The sequence below is a fragment of the Athene noctua genome, chromosome 8 (genome assembly GCF_965140245.1).
Source record: "Athene noctua chromosome 8, bAthNoc1.hap1.1, whole genome shotgun sequence".
Classification (NCBI taxonomy): Eukaryota; Metazoa; Chordata; class Aves; order Strigiformes; family Strigidae; genus Athene; species Athene noctua.
Genome location: NC_134044.1, coordinates 4,086,829 through 4,107,082, shown reverse-complemented (window position 1 = coordinate 4,107,082; position 20,254 = coordinate 4,086,829). Strand labels below are relative to the sequence as shown.

At 44.5% G+C, this 20,254-nt stretch overlaps 1 protein-coding gene across 1 annotated transcript; it reads left to right on the top strand.

Moving 5' to 3' along the window:
• Positions 1 to 1,486: 1,486 nt before the first annotated feature.
• AMMECR1L (AMMECR1 like) lies at positions 1,487 to 18,801 on the top strand. The gene is made up of 7 exons (XM_074912000.1): positions 1,487 to 1,772; positions 4,225 to 4,669; positions 10,006 to 10,116; positions 11,929 to 12,043; positions 12,801 to 12,891; positions 13,879 to 13,975; positions 15,201 to 18,801. Exons 2-7 carry the CDS (start codon positions 4,263 to 4,265, stop codon positions 15,310 to 15,312), a joined length of 933 nt encoding a protein of 310 aa, XP_074768101.1. The 5' UTR covers positions 1,487 to 1,772; positions 4,225 to 4,262; the 3' UTR covers positions 15,313 to 18,801.
• The last annotated feature ends 1,453 nt before the right edge of the window (positions 18,802 to 20,254 follow it).

Genomic DNA, 20,254 nt, shown 5'->3' with positions numbered 1-20,254 from the left:
CCCTGATTCTTTGGAAAGACTCCTGTAGTAACCTTAGCTTTCATAGGCTGGTATTAAGGCTATCTAGACTGAAAGGATCGTGCTCTTCCATATAACTTGGGATGGTTATAATTTCAGCGTTGTCCTAGTGCTTCAGAAACCATCTAGATTCTGCAGGAGAACATAACATCCACTGACATTTGGCTGGATTTCTCCAACTGCTGTTTTCTTGCCTCTTATTTATCCTTTATGCCTATTGAGGAATGGTACACAGAAATTCTGTTTTACCATCACAAAGAGCTAGGGCAGTTTATGTGTCTCGAGGCCGAATGCATCGTGTGCTTCTGTTATTTTCTTTGTGTTTTCCCTGTGTTCTCAGAAGGAAATTAGGAAGTAGCGTTGTGGTTTGCTGCGGGGTTCCTGCCGCTTAAATTTACCTTTTTACGGTAATCCTCAGCCCAGAGACCGAACCACTCCAAACAAGGGGCTGTGCGAGGAGCCCCTTTCCTTGGAGCTTCTCTTTTTACAGCGTGTCCTAAAGCCCCTGATGAAATAACAGTTTCTCTGGGCTATTTCTGACAGGGTTGTGGAGAATGGGCGGAAGGAGGGATTTGGGTTCCTCACCGGGTATGAGAAGCAGAAAAATTAGAAAAGGTTTTTCTCTGCTGCAGTTGTGACACTGCTAGAAACGTATTGTACATCTCCCTGTAAATAACATCCGCTCGGCGGGCACGGCTATTTTTACCAGTGGCTTTGCAAGCAAAAGCCACAGAGCCAGAGGCCGCCTGCCTGAACTGAACACTGTTTCGGGTTTGCCCTTGTTCTCGCCCCGCCCTGCGCGGCGGGAGCAGGCACCCCCGCAGGGACCGTGTCTCTACTTCACACCGGGCGGAACAGGCCTCCGGGCCGCCCCCCTCCTCACCGGGACGCTCCCGCCCGCGCGGGGCCAGGCCGGGGGTCCCCGCGGCTCTGCCCGGCCGTGAGGGGGGGCCGGGGCGGACCAACACCCCCCGCCCCGGGCGCTGCGCCCCCGCGCGGCCGGACGGACCAGGGGACAGGGGGGAGGACGCGCGGGGGGGGGGGGGGGGGGGGGGAGAGGCTGGGGATAGGCCAGCGGCGAGGGTCTCCCCGCCTCCAGCCGCGGATTGGCTGTTCCGTCCCCCGGAGGGGCCGTCCCAGCTCCAGCTGGCCAATAGGAGAGCGGCACCGTCGCCACGTGAGGGCGGCCCCCCCGCCCCCCCCGGGTCAGCGCCAGCCGGGGGCGGGAGAGCCCCGCGCGCCAGTGGCCCCGCCCGCCCGCCAGACTGTTTGTCCTCGCACGTGCGGACCGTCACGTGACGGGGAGGGGGACCCGGCCCCGCGCCGCCTCCGAGCGCGAGCGGAAGTCCGCGGTATCTATGGTTCCGAGGGGGGGAGAGTGTCCTCCCTTCTCTATGGTCGCGCTGGCACCGCGGGGCCGACGGGAGGCTGGCGGACTATGTACATTTTTCCCTCATTACCTCACGAGCAGGGAGGAGGCTGCCGGGATAGCGGAGGACCTTCCCTCGGCCTCGCTCCAGTCCTCCAGCTCCCCTCGCTGCCCGGCGGCCCCGGGAAGCCCGGCTCCCGGCCCGGCCGCGGCGGGCCCTGCCCCCCTCCCCCCGCCCGCCGGGCCCGCTTCTCTGGGGAGCCTCGCCCAGGCCCATGGCTCCATGAGGCGGGAGAAGGAGGAGGCGGCGGCGGCGGGGCAGCAGCGGCGGCGGCTGGGCTGAGGCGGAGGAGAAGCCGCGTCCGGCCCGGGACGGGTGCAGGAGGTGGGCGAGCCTTGGGGGGGGAGGGGGGGGGAAAGGCACCGGCGTCCCGCCCGCCCCGGCGACAGGGAAGGGGTCAACGGCGCGGGGGGTCTCCCGCTCCCTGGCGCCCCCTGGCGGCGGCGGTTCTGCCCCGGCGGGGCGGGGGGGGGGGGGTGTGCGGGGGGGCGGCTGCGCCCCCGGGGGAGCCGGGCCGGGGCGCGCGGGGGGGCTGCGGGGTCTCCCGGGCCGCGTCCCCCGGCGGGGCTGGCGGAGACCCCGGAAACGCCGCCGGAAAGTTTGTGTCCGAGAGCGCGGGGCTCGTCCCGCTGTGCCGCGGCGGGGCCCGGCCGGCCCCGGCGCTCCGCGGGTGGGGACGCGGGACTGCCCCGGGGGAGGGGGGGGCGGTTCTTCCCGCTGTGCCGCGGGGCGGGCGAGCCGCGTCGGGCCGGGAGCGCGGGGTGGCGGTGGGGGAGCGCGGGTGGCTCCCCCCCGTCTGCAGGGCAGAGCTCGGGGCGCTGCGCCGGGGCTCCGGGTCCCGTCACAAAGTAGCGGGCTGGGGCCCCGGGCAGAGGCGGCGCCTCGCCGGGGCTGCCTTCGCTGCCAAAGCGCGTTGTTCGCTGCAGAAGTTGCTGCCCTGGGCCGGGTGAGCCGGGGGCCGGCGGAGGCCTCCCGCGGCGGGGAAGCGGTGCCCTTCGCTGGAGCCGACCGGTGCAGCCGCCTTTGTTAGGCCCCTTCTGCCTGCTGCAGAGGAGGATAAATGGAGAAGACCTCTTTTCTGCCCCCCGCCACGTCTTCAATTTAAAATGAAGAGTTATGGTTTCAAATAAATACTTATCTTTTCCCAAAACGTGGCAAGCCTTCGGTGATAACTTGAAGAGTCTCATCTATCCCAGCAGCTTCACTGAGCCATAGTAGATAACTTTTAATAGGCACTGAAAAAATTACATGTTCAGTATGTCGAAGTTACACTTTTTCCTGTTGTGTGGTTTTTTTTTAATTACAAAGGTAGAGATCAAAGGGAAAAGGATAATTTCATTAGGTCTTGTAAATTGTCCCTTATGAAGATTATTTTTTATAAAACCTTGAGGTGAGGATTCCTAAACAGAGTAAGCACTGCAAGTGTATGTGTTTTGTGGCGAGAGGCACGTCTCTCAACGTGTCTTACACCAGTTCTGGTTCAGTTCAGGATCGTACGACTCTTAAGATGGCTGATGAAACTTCATGGATAAAGTTTAAATTGTTTGCAAGTGCAGAGAAGGAAGGGAGTCATCACACTATGAATTTCAGTGCATGTTACATCCCCCTGTTCTCTGTGCTGTCAGTTCAGCCATCCGTTAAATACTTGGGAGTGCTGGAGGGATGCTGTGGTGAATAAAGTAGCAGCCTGGTACTCACAAGAGTGGAGTGTGCCTTCCAGTTCACTGTGGTGTGCTCTGTGATTTACATGTCTGTGCTTTTAGCCCCATTTGACAGATGGGGAACTGTTTTTCCCCCCCTTTGTGTGTTGATCTCATGCTGATGATGGTATTGCACTTCAGTTCCCACCATTGACATGTGGTCCTTGCTGATCATCTTCGTTCATCAGTGCATAGGCTTTCTTCCCTGTATTTGTTCCACCCCTTCTTGTGATGCAAGAGCTAGCATTCTCTTCTTTGCGAGCAAAACACTTTTTTAATACCGTATCTGTTTCCTGTCATGACCGCTTCCCTCTGCTCAGACTGTGAGCAGTCTTCAGCTCTTCCTCTCCTGCATATCCTGACAGTACCCCCTACACATTTACTTATAAGCACTATTGATTTACTTAATCCTAGACAGTAAATGCAGATTCTAGTTCGCAGGGTCTGGAAAATAGCCTGTTGTTTAGAAAATGGTGGTTTGATGCTTCTAGTTTCTCTTTGTGTCTTGCCTAGGCTAGTGTGAAATCAAGGGCAGCACCCCTGAGAGTCCAGGCCTGGTGGTGTCAATCGGAGTTGTTGTCACTCTTCTGTTGAGAATGGGGAAGTGCACTTGTGTTTTTTCAATAGCTTGTTTGCCACTGGTGGAGGCACTGACCGAGTGGGAACGGGTGATCCAGAAAAGCAGTGGCCAGGGTATATCTGTAGTCCTAAGTTTTTGTTTTTCTTCCGTTTCCCACAGTTTCATTCCCTTTATAGGAAGGCTGATTATGGGGTTTTTTTGTGATGAGCTGACTGTTAATGTGTTCAGTACACCTCACCAATAACTTTAAAAGTGTGATTTCATGCATGTTGCATATGTACGCTTTCAATTTATGTGTAAAAACACCCATTCTGCTTGCTGAACTGGCTTTAATTCTGCAATTAATTGCACGCTGTGAGGGTTTTCTTCCCTTTTTTATTGCAAAAGCAAACTTCTCTGACACCTTAGCAGAAGCAAAAAAGCAGCTGTTGGTTTTTCACCTGTAACTGTTTTGTGTATTGCTTTTTTTTTTTTTCCCCCGCACCCTCCTTGCCAGGGTTCCGCAGTGCTCCAGGCAGCGAGTTTTGAAGCAGGATGGGAAAAAGACGCTGTGTTCCTCCACTTGAGCCCAAGCTGGCAGCTGGCTGTTGTGGGGTAAAGAAGCCCAAATTGTCTGGGAGCGGAACGCACAGTCATGGGAATCAGGCCACAACTGTACCAGGCTCCAGTTCAGGTCCTCTTCAGAACCACCAGCATACAGACGGGAATAATGGAAGGGAGAACGTATCTGACTTGACTTTGGGCCCAGGAAATTCCCCAATTACTCGAATGAATCCCACTTCAGGAGCTCTGAGCCCACTTACTCGGCCCAATGGAACTGCCAACAGCACCAAGAACCTGGTGGTGACAGCGGAGATGTGCTGCTACTGCTTTGATGTACTCTACTGTCATCTCTATGGTTTCCCTCAGCCACGACTTCCTCGATTTACCAATGACCCCTAGTGAGTAAATCCTTGTGCGGGAGGAAAGCTGAGAAACCAGCGTCCAGAGCTGTGGTTTGGTTGGGGAGGGACAAAGGGCTTCCTCTGGAGAATGGGAAAACTGGTGTGCAGGGAAGAAGGGGGGGCATTCCGCTCTTGCTTTGTCTACCAGAAACAAAAAGTACACAAAAGAGTACAAATATTCTGTTATGTTTGTTGGTGGAGATGAGTGGAGCTTTGAAGAGTGGCCTTCAAGGGAGAACGTGCTCTACAGAAAGAGAGCTAGAGAGCTAGGCAAAATATGAGGAAGTGTGCTTCTTCAGCTCGCAGTCTGATGTGTTGCATGAGACCTTGCATACTTTATCAAGGAGTGCAAACCCACTCCACGATAACATTCTGTTAAAGTTTGCTCCCTTCTCTGTAAATAGATTCTGCTGCAAAAAATTAACTGCACTGTACCTCCCATAAAATTGTACTAAAAGAATGAGTGAAACTGAAATCAGAGTTTTCAGAAAACATTATTTTAACGTCCTTAATCTGAAGAGGGTCCCGCTTTGAATGGCAGGCACTAACTTTGTGAAGGGACAGAGGGAATAGACTTCCTTCTGCAAAGCAAATGGCAAGGGAATAAAGTAAGAAGTTGAAACAGGTTTCTGGCTCATCCTGAAACAAATGCTGAGCTGGTGAGGATTGGACAGGGACACTCACAAGGGTGTTCACCTGTCCAGCTTAACGGGTTTAGCAGGGAGGGGAACCAAAAATTTGCCAGCTGTAGAACTGAAAAACTGTTATGGAGATAGTGCTAGTTGGGCAGTATGGGGAGAAACAGAGAGTTAACTTTCAAGGATGATACCAAGGTTAAGAAGAAAGGAGGTGTGTGTGAGAAGAAGTGAGGAGAAGGATTTATGAACGTATTTCGCTTTGGTGAGGTTTAGCTAATGTTTAGCTGAAGGTTGAATGCGTAGGTGTGGAAATGTTAATGTTGTTGAAATGTTTGGTGGAAGAATTATACGGGAAAAATCAATGACAGGTACACCTTCTGACACTCCTCCAGGGGCCACCTCCAGAACAATAGATAAAATAAAAAGTTGTTGACATCCATAATTTATGTTAATGAATTTTAAATTGATATAAAGGAACAATGGCTTAAACAGGTCAAGGACTTTTTCCGTGTATTGAATGTCTGCCCACCTTATTGGTTCTCAGTGTAGATGTAGGTTGTGCTTCCATGCAGTTATTATCTGAGCAGGATTATGGATACATGTTCTGAATGCTACTGCAGGCTAAGCTGTTTAATATTGTAAATACAAGTGAATGGAGAAATACTCTGGACTAGAATATAGAATAGTGCCAGGGACTCCCCAGACTGAAAATAGTTCTGCTGTTGTTTTTCATACCTAAGCTAAATAGGCTCCTTTTAGAAAACTATACTGTAGTCTGCTATTATTTTGTCACTTGAAATGCAATGGGGTTTTTTGGTTGTTGTTCTCTTCTTAAGTCAGTAAGAGAGATTATTTTATACAGCTTCATTATTTTTGTGTTAAAGGAGATTTCTAGCTGGATTTTGTTGCTGTTTCTGTTGACTAGTCTCAGAAAGGGCATTCTGTCAAGAATATCAGTTCTTTGAATTTTATGTCCAAATCTGAAAAGTTAAAAATCATTCATTGGGCATTTCTGTGCTGATAATTTAAAAGTTTTTTGATCGGCACTCCACAGCAAAACCAGCTCTTCTCTTCCCCTCCGGGCAAATGCGTACCTGAATTTTCTTGTGTTTCAGCATTTATGCTGTTGCTTCTAGCAAATAGTTGTATGTGCCCCAGGGAAAAGCATGGGGTTTGCTCTCTTATAGAGCAGCACGCAGGGAAGATTTGTCACACCTGTGACAGTAAAGTAATGAACTTCAAGCCAGATGTTATCAAACATAAGAGTAAGCAAAGTGAAAATACATAAATAATTTGTATTGTTGTTCTTTGTAACATAATTGCTGTCAATGTAAGAAATCTTTGAACAAAACAAAGGTATATACCAGAAGTCTCTCTGGACAGACAGAATAAAGACTGTTGATGGAAGGAAAAGAAAGATGCACAGGTTTGTCCTGACCTATTTCTCAGATAACAGATCTTTTAAGTTGGTGGTGAACCCTAAAGTAAAGATAAGAGTAGTCGTGAAGGTGGGGATTCTGCATAAACAGGGTAATAACATAAAAGTTACAGGGTTATGATTGAAAACCATTGTGAATTCCAATCACCAGCTTGAGAGGATATGCACATGAACAGATCTTGATGGGACTTAGGGAGCTGGTAGATACCTATGGAGTAAGGGAATTTTACGTACATGTTAGCAGTGACATTCAGAAATCAATGTAGAGAAGGTGGCAGTGCAAGACTCGTAGTTATGTCTGAATTAACTTGGTAAGTGAAGATAATAACCCCTTTGCTCTTCACGTTATGGGAAAAAATTACAATTTTGAACTTGTATGGCATGCAAATAGTTGATTGGCTACTTCTTCCACTTTTGTACCTCAGTCTTTGATTTTTTAAATAGTAGGTATTACAAACTCCTACTAAAACTACACCATGCAAGTTTCTAGTTGCTGTGCAAGACAAATAGTAAGATACTTGCATCAGAAAAATCTATACTGTAATATCTTTCTTCCTAGAGCAAGCTAAATTCTGATTTGAACAGACTATATTTTGCTACTTTAAAATTCTCTTTGTAGTTGCGCTTGTCAGAGCTAGTTTTTAGTTGCTGAAATTCCCCTCTCAGCCTAGCGCACCCTCATCAAACACACCTAAGTAGGACGTTGTGGCTGGGGGTTGAAATGGTTGCCATAATCTGCTGAGGATATGCAAAGTACCGGTAAGTGCTCTTGGGTGAACACGGGCAAAAGATTGTTGTGACTTTTCTCAGTACATCTGGGAAATACACTTTTCAGGGAGTGGCTATGGCTTACTGTCAACTGCACCTGCAATTTGCTAAGTGTTTTTATTCTTCAGATACAGAAACAACGTCTTTTCTACAGTGAAAAACTTTATAATAGTGAAAGTTTATATACTTGTGCAAAATCATATCAGTTTTTTTAATGCCTCAGTAGTTACGGCCACAGTGAAAAATTGTTTGAAATGTGCTTTAAGATTTTTAAAAATATGACAGCCTTCTGAATGTAATTATCCTGTCCTTTCTGGTAATATCTCTTCTATTATAGATGCAAAAAGCTGTGTCACAGCTCAGTGGAAACATCTTTTTTTTTTTTTCTTTGGAAGGGGAAAGAGGTGAATTGGAAATGTGAACCTGTAATTTGAATTGAGGAAGAGAAGGAACTTACTTAGATTTGTATTCTGTCAGTGATGCTTTTCATTTTCTCCCTTCCCTTTTCTGTTTGGGGTGTCACATGGGCTAAGTAACAGTTTCAAAACTTTAATTAGATTAAGCAAAATTTCCATTGAGCTTGTGACAGTAACGTTATCCAGAAATTTCCTCTGTAAATTTAGTATCTTTTTTTGGAAAGCTTTCTAATGTATTTTCTTACGCTCTGTTTCTGTTTTCTGTTTCAACGTATGGTAGCTAGATGAAATTGTAGAGGAATGATATCCTGCGAGTACCTTGAAGTGGTGTTGGAAAACTAGAACAGTAAATCCTCTGTCTTGGTCAAGCAACTGTAAGGTGCCTGGTGGTTGTGGAAGAATGTTTCTGCTTCCTCTGTGGGAAAGTACTTAACAATTATCACTTAAAGGCTATTTGCTATTTTGGGCAGTACTTCTGCCATAGGTCACAGCTGGTAACTAGATCCTGAATGATGGATTTATGCTGTGATAGAGTTTTCTAATTCCATTGTTGCTTTGAGGAATATCACTGGGAATTGCTTTGTCACTACAGTTTAAATTATGTTCTAACGGCTTAGACATAAGAAGCTCTGTTGCCTGTATTTGAGAAGTCGTCCACACTCCATGCTGCTTTTGTTCTCCCAACAGAATCTCTTAGCATTTTTTGTAATGTTTGCTGCAAAGATATATTCCTTTCAAGAGCTTCAAGAGTTTGAGGAAAGTAAAGAGTCTGAGCTCTGTTGTAGAATCAGTTATTCTGTTTTCATGTTTTAGAAGTCCTCTCAATGTTTGCTTAATCTCAGTTATTTTCTTAACGCTGCATGTTTTCTGTCATGTTACTTATCTTTTAAAGTCAATAGAAATCCACAGACTGATGTTTGGAATCACTAATGGCGAACTTTCTTCTTTATGCTTGGGTTTGAAGTGACCAGATCTTTTATTCAGTACTCTCTAATCTGAAAAAGTAAGATCATTCATCCTGTTTTTATAATTAATCAGCATCATCAGTTGCCTTGCAGAATTTTCCAGATGTTCAGAAATGCTTGTAGAGCTGCAGGCACCACCATCCTTTCTTTACTGTTTTTGTCTACCAGCTGTTTGCAATTTCACTCACTTTTTGTAGAAGTGAACTTTTTACATTTAATAGTTACAGTCGTCTTTACCTGTTTACCTCTTCACAGAGCTCTTCTAAATAATCTTGTTCTGAACTTCTCGTTCTTTGAGGCTTAATCACGGCTTTTAGTTTAACAGATTGAAATGAGCCTGCTGAATTTGAGAATCTTCTGTTATGTCTGTAAATTTGTGATAGTAGACAGGAAAATGGAAATCCATGTGATGTTTGAGTAGGAACAATACAGTGATTTAGATATGTGTTCAACAGGAGAGAATATGTGTAAATATAAATCAAATGTAAGGTAAGCAAAAGATGTGAACATAAACTGTTTGAGCACCCAGAACTCAGATCCTCATGGAAATAACAGGGGGAAACCAACTAGGCTTGCTTTTTATCCCTTTAAAAAAAAAAAAAAAAAAGAAAAGCTTTTATTGCAAACCTGAATTATAGATGATTTGCAGAATGCTTGGGGATCTTTCAGGTTCAGCGGTACTATAAATAACTAATCTTATTTGCTTCACCTATATTCATTTTTATATGGGTTGTCATGTAAACTAGTGGATGCTACTGAGTGGGGCTGTTACTCAGAGGTAATCAGTGGGGTCAAATAACCATGTCACTCATCAGAAGACAGCGCAGAGTCTGACCAGGAAGGTGCTGGTGGAGGACTTACAGAGTACTGGTGGAGAGGGAGGAGTATGCCGAAAAGCTGGGGGGAGATGCTGGGTTTTTGCATTTGGGGCTGTGTGGGTGTGGGGTTTTATTACTGCTAGATAGCAGGTGAGAAAACATGCTTATTGGGGTTTATTAGAGGAGAGAAAGAAAGTGAACGTGTACGTGCTCTTTTACACCCTGTTGGTCTCCCCTTGGCAACCAAATATCTCTAGAGGCTGGAGTATTTCTCTTTTTTGCCTTCACAGTCCACTCTTTGTGACGTGGAAGACGGGGCGAGACAAGCGGCTTCGTGGCTGCATTGGGACCTTTTCAGCCATGAATCTTCACTCAGGACTCAGGGAATACACATTAACCAGGTAATTATGTTGAAAATGAATCTGAATAAATCTGAAATTAGTTTCATTTGCTGAAGATCTGTAAGGATTCAAGGTTAAGATGTTGGATTGGCATAGTTCAATTTAATATGCTTCACAATAAAATAAACGTGACAAATATATGGATAGTTAGGGTGAGTTAATATATTAGGATTTAGTGGAACATCTTTGCAACAGGTGAATTTTGATTGACCTTTTAAGGCTAATGTCAAATCTGTTTTGCATACTAACAGTTTTGACATCTTCTGTAACACATGATTTTACTCCCAACGGCAGTAAGTGGAGGACAGCATCAGGAAGTTGGCACTGGTGTTTGCATAATACAGTTCATTAGATTAGGAAGAGGTGCAAATCACTTTCTCTGTATGTCGTGGTTTAACCCCAGCCAGCAATTAAGGACCATGCAGCCACTCGCTCACTTTTCCTGCTCCCAGTGGGATGGGGGGGAGAATCGAAAAAAAGTAAAACTCGTGGGTTGAGATAAGAACAGTTTAGTAACTCAAATAGAATGAAAAATAGTAGTAACAATCATAATAATAATAATAGTAACAACTGTAATGAAAAGGAGTATAACAAAACTCATGCACAAATCCAGGCTGGGCGATGAGTGGATGGAGAGCAGCTCTGAGAAGAAGGACTTGGGGGTATTAGTGGACATAGAACTGACTGTGAGCCAGCAATGTGTGCTCACAGCCCAGAAAGCCAACCGTGTCCTGGGCTGCATCCAGAGCAGTGTGGGCAGCAGGGCGAGGGAGGGGATTCTCCCCCTCTGCTCTGCTCTCATGAGACCCCCCTGCAGTGCTGTGTCCAGCTCTGGGGGCACCAACAGCAGAAGGACACAGACCTGCTCGAGTGGGTCCAGAGGAGGCCACGAAGATGATCAGGGGCTGGAGCCCCCCCTGTGAGGGCAGGCTGAGAGAGTTGGGGGGTTCAGCTGGAGAAGAGAAGGCTTTGGGGAGACCTTAGAGCCACCTCCCAGGACTGAAAGGGGCTACAGGAAAGGTGTGGGGGGACTCTTAATCAATGGGTGTAGGGATGCGATGGAGGGTAACAGTTTTAAACTGACAGAGGGCAGATTTAGATTAGCTGTAAGGAAGAAATTCTTCCCTGTGAGGGTGGTGAGGCCCTGGCACAGGTTGCCCAGAGAAGCTGTGGCTGCCCCCTCCCTGGCAGGAGTGTTCAAGGCCAGGTTGGACGGGGCTTTGGGCAACCTGGGCTAGTGGAAGGTGTCCCTACCTGTGGCAGGGGGTTGGGACTAGATGAGCTCTAAGGTCCCTTGCAACCCAAACCATTCCGTGATTCTATTCTATGAAAAAGAGAGAGAACAAAAACCCAAGAAAAGATGAGTGATGCACAGTGCAATTGCTCACCATCTGCTGATTGATGCCCGGGTAGCGGTCCACTCCTCCCAGCCAACTCCCCCCAGTTTATGTACTGGGGATGATGCCCTATGGTATGGATTAGCCCTTTGGCTAGTTCAGGCCAGCTGTCCTGGCCGTGCTCCCTCCCAGCTTCTTGTGCATTCCCTCGTTGGCAGAGCATGGGAAACTGTAAAATCCTTAACTTAGGATAAGCACTACTTAGCAACAACTAAAACATCAGTGTGTTATCAACATTATTGTCACACTGAATACAAAACGCAGCACTGTACCAGCTACTAGGAAGAAAAATAACCCAGCAGAAACCAGGACACTGTGGTAGCAAAAAGAAACATGTTTCATGGAGGCATAATAAAAAAATAAATAATGGAGCATTGGTGCTTGTTTTAGGCAATATATCTTTTCTTTCCTTTAGTGCACTTAAGGACAGCCGATTTCCCCCCCTGACCCGCGAGGAGCTGCCCAAACTCTTCTGCTCTGTCTCCCTCCTCACTAACTTTGAGGATGCCAGTGACTACCTGGACTGGGAGGTGAGAACAGGTGCATTTGGAACTCTGCATCACTCTCTCGTTCCGTTCGGGTTCGGGTTAGTACATGGTGATGTGTCTCCTTCATTACAGGGGTGTACGGGGATAGAAGAAACTGGGAATAGGAGAAATGGGGCTGGAAAACTAGAAGGGAGGAAGAGGATGGGCTAGCAGTATGCTTTTGCTTGGGAGGGGATCTGAATGGGAATGAAAGAGATGTGAAAGTGTTTTATGGATTTGTCCCAATAGGAGGTGAGTGTGTAAATACATAAGTAAAAACCTGGGAAGTATTTTGATGCTGTGAATAGAAACTGGGAATAAAAAAGTAGTTAAGTCTGAAGATATCAATCAATTTTAGGACCTTGTACATGGAAGTGTATTTAGTTCAAGAAGGATTAAGTAGAGTTTGTGGTTTGGCTGTTTTAGGCATGACTCTTGTGTAGAGAGCATGTCTGTCTTGGCCAGCATAAGAGATGGAAAACTGTCAGACTTCTGACAAGACTTACTGCAGGAGAAGTGGCAGGGAGACTGTTAGGCTCGTCCAGGAAGGGTGGTAGGGGTTCTTTGTGCTGCTAAGAGGGCAACTTGTGAGACCTGCCTGGCAAGGACGGACAATGGGGAACCTTATCCAGGCAAAAGCCAAACTGTCCAGAGAGAGAGAGAGAGAGAGAGAGGTTCACGGTGTTGTGGGAATGACAACTTGATCATGGACTCAGTGCTAGCAAACACCTCTTATTTGGCTGTTCATTTCCATCTATAGGTTGGGATCCATGGGATCAGAATAGAGTTCATCAATGAGAAAGGTGTCAAACGCACAGCCACGTATTTACCTGAGGTTGCTAAGGAACAAGGTGGGTTTGGGATGGCAGCCAAACATGTCAACACATTGTGTCACAGAGTTGGGTAACATAAATCTATGTATTTTGGGTTTGAATTGCAATGCTGTCCTCATAGCAGTGCCATGGAGCCACCAGGCTTAATCTGGATAACTGACCCCTGATACAGCTGCTGCTGGGTTTTCATCTGGCCTTTCTCTCATCCTACATCTGTGCACAGTTGTATCTTAGAGTAAAAAACGGTTTAGGGCTTAAGAAATAGAGGATCTCAAAGTATGGATCTTCCAGCTTCATTGAGCATTGCATCTTTCCTCTTCTATGTTTCTCCCACCAACTAGGATAACTGCAGGCTGCACAGCACCAACAGGAGAGTCCCTTTCCTCCTCATTCTTGCTAAAGTAGCATCCTCCAGATGAGGGCAGGAAACAGGGCCCCTCTGGAGCACACTTCCCACTCAAATATAGTAGCGGTCACCATGGTAACTGCTCAAAATATTGCCTCCTTTCCTCCACCTAGCAGAGTGGAGTGGTCGCATCCTCCTGGCTCTGGGGCAAAAGACTAAGGTAGGAATTTTAACTCTGATCTCTCACATAGCAGTGCACTGTGCTATCACTAGAGCATCAGGTTGATCCCAATTTGTCTATGTAAAGAGCTAAGTATTATCTTATTTTAAGGCTTAGAGAGCTAAACTTGAGCGGCACGTGATAAAACAGTTTGGGGTCCCTGCAACAGAAGCAAGGCACAGACCTTTGTAAGAAGAGAGGTCACATGGAAAATAGAATTACTGTTTTATAGACCAGTTCCAGTATGAGTTAAAAGGGGCTGGCATGTGCAGTTAGTGTGCATGCATAAGACCATGTATGTCCAGTTCAACACTGGTATTTCTAAAGCTCAAAGATTCCTGTTTAGTTGTTTGCTTTTCTAGAGGCCTTTTAATGCATCTCTTATCTTTTGGAAACATTTTTATATTGAAAAATTTCCCTTGCTTCTATTTTTCAATAGACTGGGATCAGATCCAGACCATAGACTCCTTACTCAGGAAAGGTGGTTTTAAGGCTCCGATTACCAATGATTTTAGGAAAACGATTAAACTCACCAGGTAAGCAGAGAGATTTGTCGTCTTTTAATTTTACTTTATAGTGTTTTGTGGGTAATTTAAATTATTTGTGCTTGATGTAAATCTTCGTGCTTCTTTCAGAGGAGAGGTGTAGCCTGAAGGACAAAATCATAAATGCCACATAAATGCTAGGCATATAGTGTGTGTGGAATGAAGTGCAATATGTTTGGTCCACAGAGGATCGAAGTTAGCATTTTCTGAGAGAAGTGCTATTGGTTTTAATATTATCATCCACATGAAGGATCAAAAGAAGCAGAGCCTTTGAAAGTTAAAAAGGTTGATTTTTCTCTATTTTTACAATGGACTTCCTTTTCTCAGTGTGCTCATATGTGGATGGTGTAGCTATTTGGAGGTGACAGCTGTCTTAAAACCAAACCACACTCAAATTTGGCTGGTTTTCAGAATTTGCTTGCTTTTCTATACCCCCAGCTGTCCTATTGGTTTCAGCTCCCTTTATGTTAGTAAAAATTGGGACATTCTGGTTTTGTATAGAAGCACTAATTTATCAGGTCATTCCTTACCTCTGGAGAAATGAGGTGGGTATGCAGGGTTTTTTTTAACAGGAGAGGACAGGATGAAGGTTTTCATTAAAATCTGGTGTAACATGGACTTAGTGCAATTCACGACCCCTTTGAAATTGCCTGTTGGTTAGCATGCTGTAGAAGCACCTGGAAATCTCTGGTCTCTCAGAAGGGACTCTACCTTTTGTGAAATTGGATTGCACAATGTGGACTAAGCCGCACACATGCTTTGATAAACTGTCCTTTACCCAATTCTCCATGATTTTCTTTCACTAGCCTTTCTAAATGTGAAGATGATAATCACAAAAGTAAATAATAGTGAAATACTGGTTATTTAGTCTCTGAACCTGAGTCTTCTTCCAACAAACTTTTCATGCCCTTTTTTTTTTCTTCCACGGCAAGTGGATTAAAAGAATACAAATTGATCATTTGTTTCCTGTGTGGTGCTTCAGGAGTCCCTGTAATTATGATTGCCTTGAATAGGGCTCAACTTTTGGGACACTGAAGCTAATTCAAGCTTGGATGGGTTATTCAGACTACTGCATGAGGCAGTATCAAAGAAAGTAGTGGGTTCCTCTTGGTCAGTTTTGGCTGTGAGCAAAAAGGTGATCTGGGATTAATGTTTTTTGTCTAGTCCCTTCATACGGCATAGTGTGTTGACGTTTTTTCTGACGCTGTTCCCGTAGGTACCGCAGTGAGAAGGTGACAATCAGTTATGCAGAATACATGGCTTCCCGTCAGCATTGTTTCCAGAATGGCACTCTTCATGCCCCGCCCCTCTACAATCATTACTCCTGACACACGGCTGCATGACCAGTCCCACTCCCCAGTTGCTGCCAACGGCTACGACATCATTGGGGCAGATGCCTCTTCTTCCTGGTCCAGTTACTTCTATTACTGCACCATTTTATGATGCTAGCTTCCGTTGCCAAGTCTGCCTTCCAGCTGACCTGGGGGGAGGATGGGAGCATGACAGAACTTCAGGGGCCCAAGCCTTATCTCAGCCTTCCCTCCGAGCGGGGGTTCAGTTGGATCGGGGCTCCATGCCTGCGAACAGTGGTGAGGTGCAGAAGACCTCTAGGAGTGAAAGTGCCACTTCGGACTGATCCGTTCTTGAGTGTTACCGACGCTCCGGAAGCTTGAGTTGTTCGTTATGGAAGCCCCCCAGATCAAGTAGGAGCATTCCCCTGGCAGCCTGGGCAACGGAGTCCAACAAAACATTTTTTAGGTTCTTTTTAATTTTTTTTAACCTCTGGTATCTGTTGTGTACCAAGAGCTGATTGCAGTCCCCACACATCACAGGCGGACATTATGATATTGGGGAGGGTTGAACATCTGGATAGCACCCCATCCTCACGAACAGAAAACACTTAAAGATGTGAAGAACCTTTGGATGGTATTGCAGATGAATCCGTTATTTAAATAAACCCTAGAAGGCTTTAATTATCAGATCTCACTATAGGTTGGATTCTTTAGAAATCTTTTTGGTTTACAGTTTTCTGGGGTTTTAGACAGTGCTTTGTAATGCAGCCTGCTATGAAATAGAATGCTGTTATGCCTGTAAGAGTGTGACACGGCACCTGCCGTGTGTGCGAAGGACAATGTACCTGAGTGTCCCTGGACAGTCTTCTCTGTTACAACCAAGGTTTGTGCCCAAATGTTTGTAATGGAGCCTGATTGGATTAGGGATGGGGAGGGATTGGCACGTCATTCACTGACTGTAGTCATACAAGCAAGATAGTGACTGAAATTTGTTTAACTTAAGCTAACCGTCTCGGGGACCTTCCTTTTGATAGGACAGCCACTGTCTCTGGTGTGACTATCGATCTTGAGAACTGTGGGTATTCCAGTTTATAGCAGGCCTATGGATATAGAGCTCTGTAGTTTCACTGGTAAGTTATACAGTTTAGTCATTACCACATCAAGGCAATGAGAGGGGAATCCTGTATTACCCAAAGTGTGTGGAACTCATGTGCATTCTGTATTTCTTCTTCCATCATTGATGATTACAAGAAATACTCTCTTAAGAGGAAGATAAGTTACTCAGTTGTTATTCTGCAGCATCATTGAGGGATGTCATAAACTCTAAATTATGACAGTCTCTCAATGAGATCACTGGACTTCAAAACATAATTTGAGGTTGTTTTGTTTTCTAAGTTTCTGGAGGGTCAGCAATGATCAGGAAAGAAAATACAAGTGCATAGCAGAGTAATGGCTATTTGGTTGCATCTGTCTTTAAAGCTTGCTTGTGTGTGGTAATGATGGCTTTTAAAATTGGATGGTGTTTCAAGCCTGAAATTCTCTCCTGGCATGGCAGGGAATAGGGCTGGTAGAAAGCTCAGAACTGCATGCTGCTGCTCCTTCTGGTCCTAGAGAAGCAAATAGAATTGTGCAGTTTTGCTTCATGTGGGTGTAACGTTCTCCTGCTGGAGGAGAGAGACGTGAGGGAAAGGAGGGGGTCCTATTCTGGATAATGGTGCAATATTGACCCAGCTTTCCTCCTGTACTGGGTCATTCTTACAAATTGCCACTTTTCCCTTGTGATGTTGTTGAAAAGCAATTGAATTTTAAGGGATTGTTTCATGATTTCCTGCTGCTGAGAATAAATCAGTCTTGTTACAAACTCGAGTGGTTTGTAATTACTCTCCCAGGTGCCGTGTAGTGATGGGGGAGGGTGGGGTCAGCTCTGGACATACCATTCACCTTTCAGCTGTCAAACAGTATGATACATAGGGCTACACTCATTACTGTTCAAGTGTTCTATGTTAGAATTTAATTTCTAAAAGGTTTAAAAAAAGCAAAAAAAATGGTGCTAAAACTTCACCCCTGAGCACGCTCAGTGAGACTGGTCATGCAGGCATATAGTGCCAGGCTTTTCAACAATATTGTTTCTTTTTCAAATGTTTGCCCTGTTCTGTGTCTTCAACAGTGTATAGTGTTTTCCTGATTTCATTTTATTTGAATAGGGGATGACTAAGGGGTGGGGTGGGGAGGGTTAGCTGTCATTTTTAAAGAACAGAATTTTAGGATTGAGTGACTTGGTTGGTTTAAGACTGAAGTGAGCTTGATGGTTTGGGACTGGGGAAGCCTTATCCTCTCCCACTTCCATTTCCCCACTCAGTCTGTTTAAAAAAAAAAAAACACAAAACAAACAAAAATGCCTCTAAATATGTACTGTGGTCTTGTCTTGTTGCAGTGAGAAGAGAAGCTAGCAAATCAGAAACACTGGTCTGCTGCCTAAGAAACAGGCCCTCTCAGCTTTACTCCAATAAGGGTCCAGCTACAAAATCAGTTGAAAAGAGTGTCAGTAGTTAAGTTAGCTCAGAAAAGTGTATGACAAGGACAGGTGGTCTCAGGAAATAATCCCATTTCTAGATCATTACATGGCAGCTATGCATAAGGATGAAAGAAGTGAACTAGAAACAAAACATACTTGGAGTTGCCTCAAGATGGAGGCAACCAAAATCAGTGACCAATTGATGTAAGAATTTCTCCATGGTTACTTGGCTGGGACAGCAGGTTGGAACTACTTCTCAAAGCAACTGTGTTACCTGCTTTGATCTGGATTTTAACTCATCCTTAGAAGCAAGTGCCTTTTGGTCTAGAAGGGCTTATTCTCATGACAACCACAACTGAGAAATAATCTCACTGCAATTATGAATTGTCTTTGTTTTACAGTAACTACAGGAGAATGTCTTTGATCACTGGAGTCTGTCAGTGTTGGAATGTTTCCACTGTGAGGTTCTTAATTTTTCTTTTTTTTTTTTTTCATAATGTTCAACAGTCAATCTCAACTGAGGCCATTTCAGTTTGGGAACGTTTTATGGTCAAAATATCACATATCTACAATTTATCAGAACAAAAATCTGTAAGAAAATCTGAGTTCATTTTAACCTTTGCACAGAATAATTTGTTTTCATAGTACATTAACAAACATCTGCAACCTTCACTATTAGTGCTGTTTTCTGTTTGTATTCTGGAAACTACATGTTGTTTTGTTGGGTTTTTTTGGTTAATTTATTTCCTTAAAGCAGGAGACCTCTTTTGACCTTCAGTGCAGAGATGTCAGACCAATTCTTTGTATTACACTTGGTTGCCTCCTACCTATATAATAACTTCTGAGTGTAAATAATTGAACTCTATCCTCTAATGAAGTATTGTAGAGAATAAACCATAATGGATAAAGATTATTTGTACTGTCCTCTTTATATGGTTTCTCACAGCCTTTATGGGGGATAAGATGAAATCTTTCTCATCTAGAAAGATGAACAATATACTACATGTATGAATATCAAACCTCTAAATTACATTAAACGTTCAGAACCAGGGAGGTTGCCAGAATGGGATGACAGCTGTCTGGAAGCACAGAAATAGTCAAGACAGGCTTATTAGAAGAAAGGAAGGAAAAATAGTAGGAAAGTTAAAAACAAAGATGAAGTATATTTCATTAATAATGACATAGCAAAGTATCTTTGTATCCTGAAATAATGTTTGCTTGACAGTGACTCTCTGTTAGTTGTCATGATGATGAAATACATAAAGCACATACATACAGAATTCTATATTGTACTGAAAATCCTGTGTTTGTAAATCTGGGTTAAACTACCAAAACTGTTCTGTGGGTTTTTGTCTATTAAAATGAACTAATGAAAACAGATTATCTGTATTTCACAGGTTGTAGTCTTCAGGTGATATAAAAACTTTATTTCGGGAAAAAGAAACACCCATCTTTCTAGATTCATACCAAATATTTTAATGTTTGCTTTGGGACAAGATCAGTTGATCTGTATAATAGTTTTGATGTACATGCCTCTGGCTGAAATGTGTTTTTTCCATACACTTTCAGGTTATTGCTCATTTTTTATCTATGGCAGATGTATAGGTAAAGATCCTACATTTCCTGTTTGTGGTTCTTGGGAAGGGCAGCCCTGGCTATCAATGAAGAACAGGCATAACACCCCCACAAAAACTCCAACCAAGCCAAGGGGGAAGATAGTTTTGCCTTTAAATATGCCCAAGAAGCTCATTGACATCAGTGCGGCTACAAAGAAAAAACCTATTTTCAGAAAATAAGCTGCTGATGTTAATAAAACTAGAAAGTAAATCCCCTATGCAATATGAGGAGTGGGTTGAGGAAGACTCTGTGGCTAACGTGATTTCCAGGTGACTTATTGTGAATTCTGAAGTTAACCATATAACTAGCATCCACTGATGTCCTGTGCCCAGGTAAGTTATCAGGTATATTCTCTTAGCTGCTTTGTTGGCTAGAATACAGTGACTTATTTGTATATTTTTATGGCATGTGTTTTTCCTTACTTGATTTTTTTTTTTTATTTCATATTGAATCAGTCGGACATAAAAATCTTTGGTGTCTTTCATTGGAGGTTCTTTCATGCATGTTGCTTTCTGTAACTGCAGTAACACTGGGCAGTTCACCACGAAGATGAGGCCAGACAGAAGGTACATATGACTGCACACTGAAATAATTCAATCCAGACTAAATATAAACCAGGATAATTCTCCAGAAAACACTATCTTCTGGTTTTACTTCCATTTGAAATAAGGAACAAAATGAATTAGTCATCTAGCACTCACTTCCTTCTAAGAACAAATTTCAGGGAGGTTGGGAGAAATTTCTACAAAATGCCTCAAAAAAAGAATACTCAAGCATTTTTATTCTAACCACACGCACAAAAATTATTTTTGGACAAAATTTGTATGATATACTATCTGATTGTGA

Coding starts and splice junctions, on each gene's coding strand:
- AMMECR1L (XM_074912000.1), top strand. CDS start 4,263: ATGGGAAAAAGACGCTGTGTTCCTCCACTTGAGCCCAAGCTGGCAGCT. Junction 10,117..11,928: donor AGGGAATACACATTAACCAG/GTAATTATGTTG, acceptor TCTTTCCTTTAG/TGCACTTAAGGACAGCCGAT. Junction 12,044..12,800: donor GTGACTACCTGGACTGGGAG/GTGAGAACAGGT, acceptor TTCCATCTATAG/GTTGGGATCCATGGGATCAG.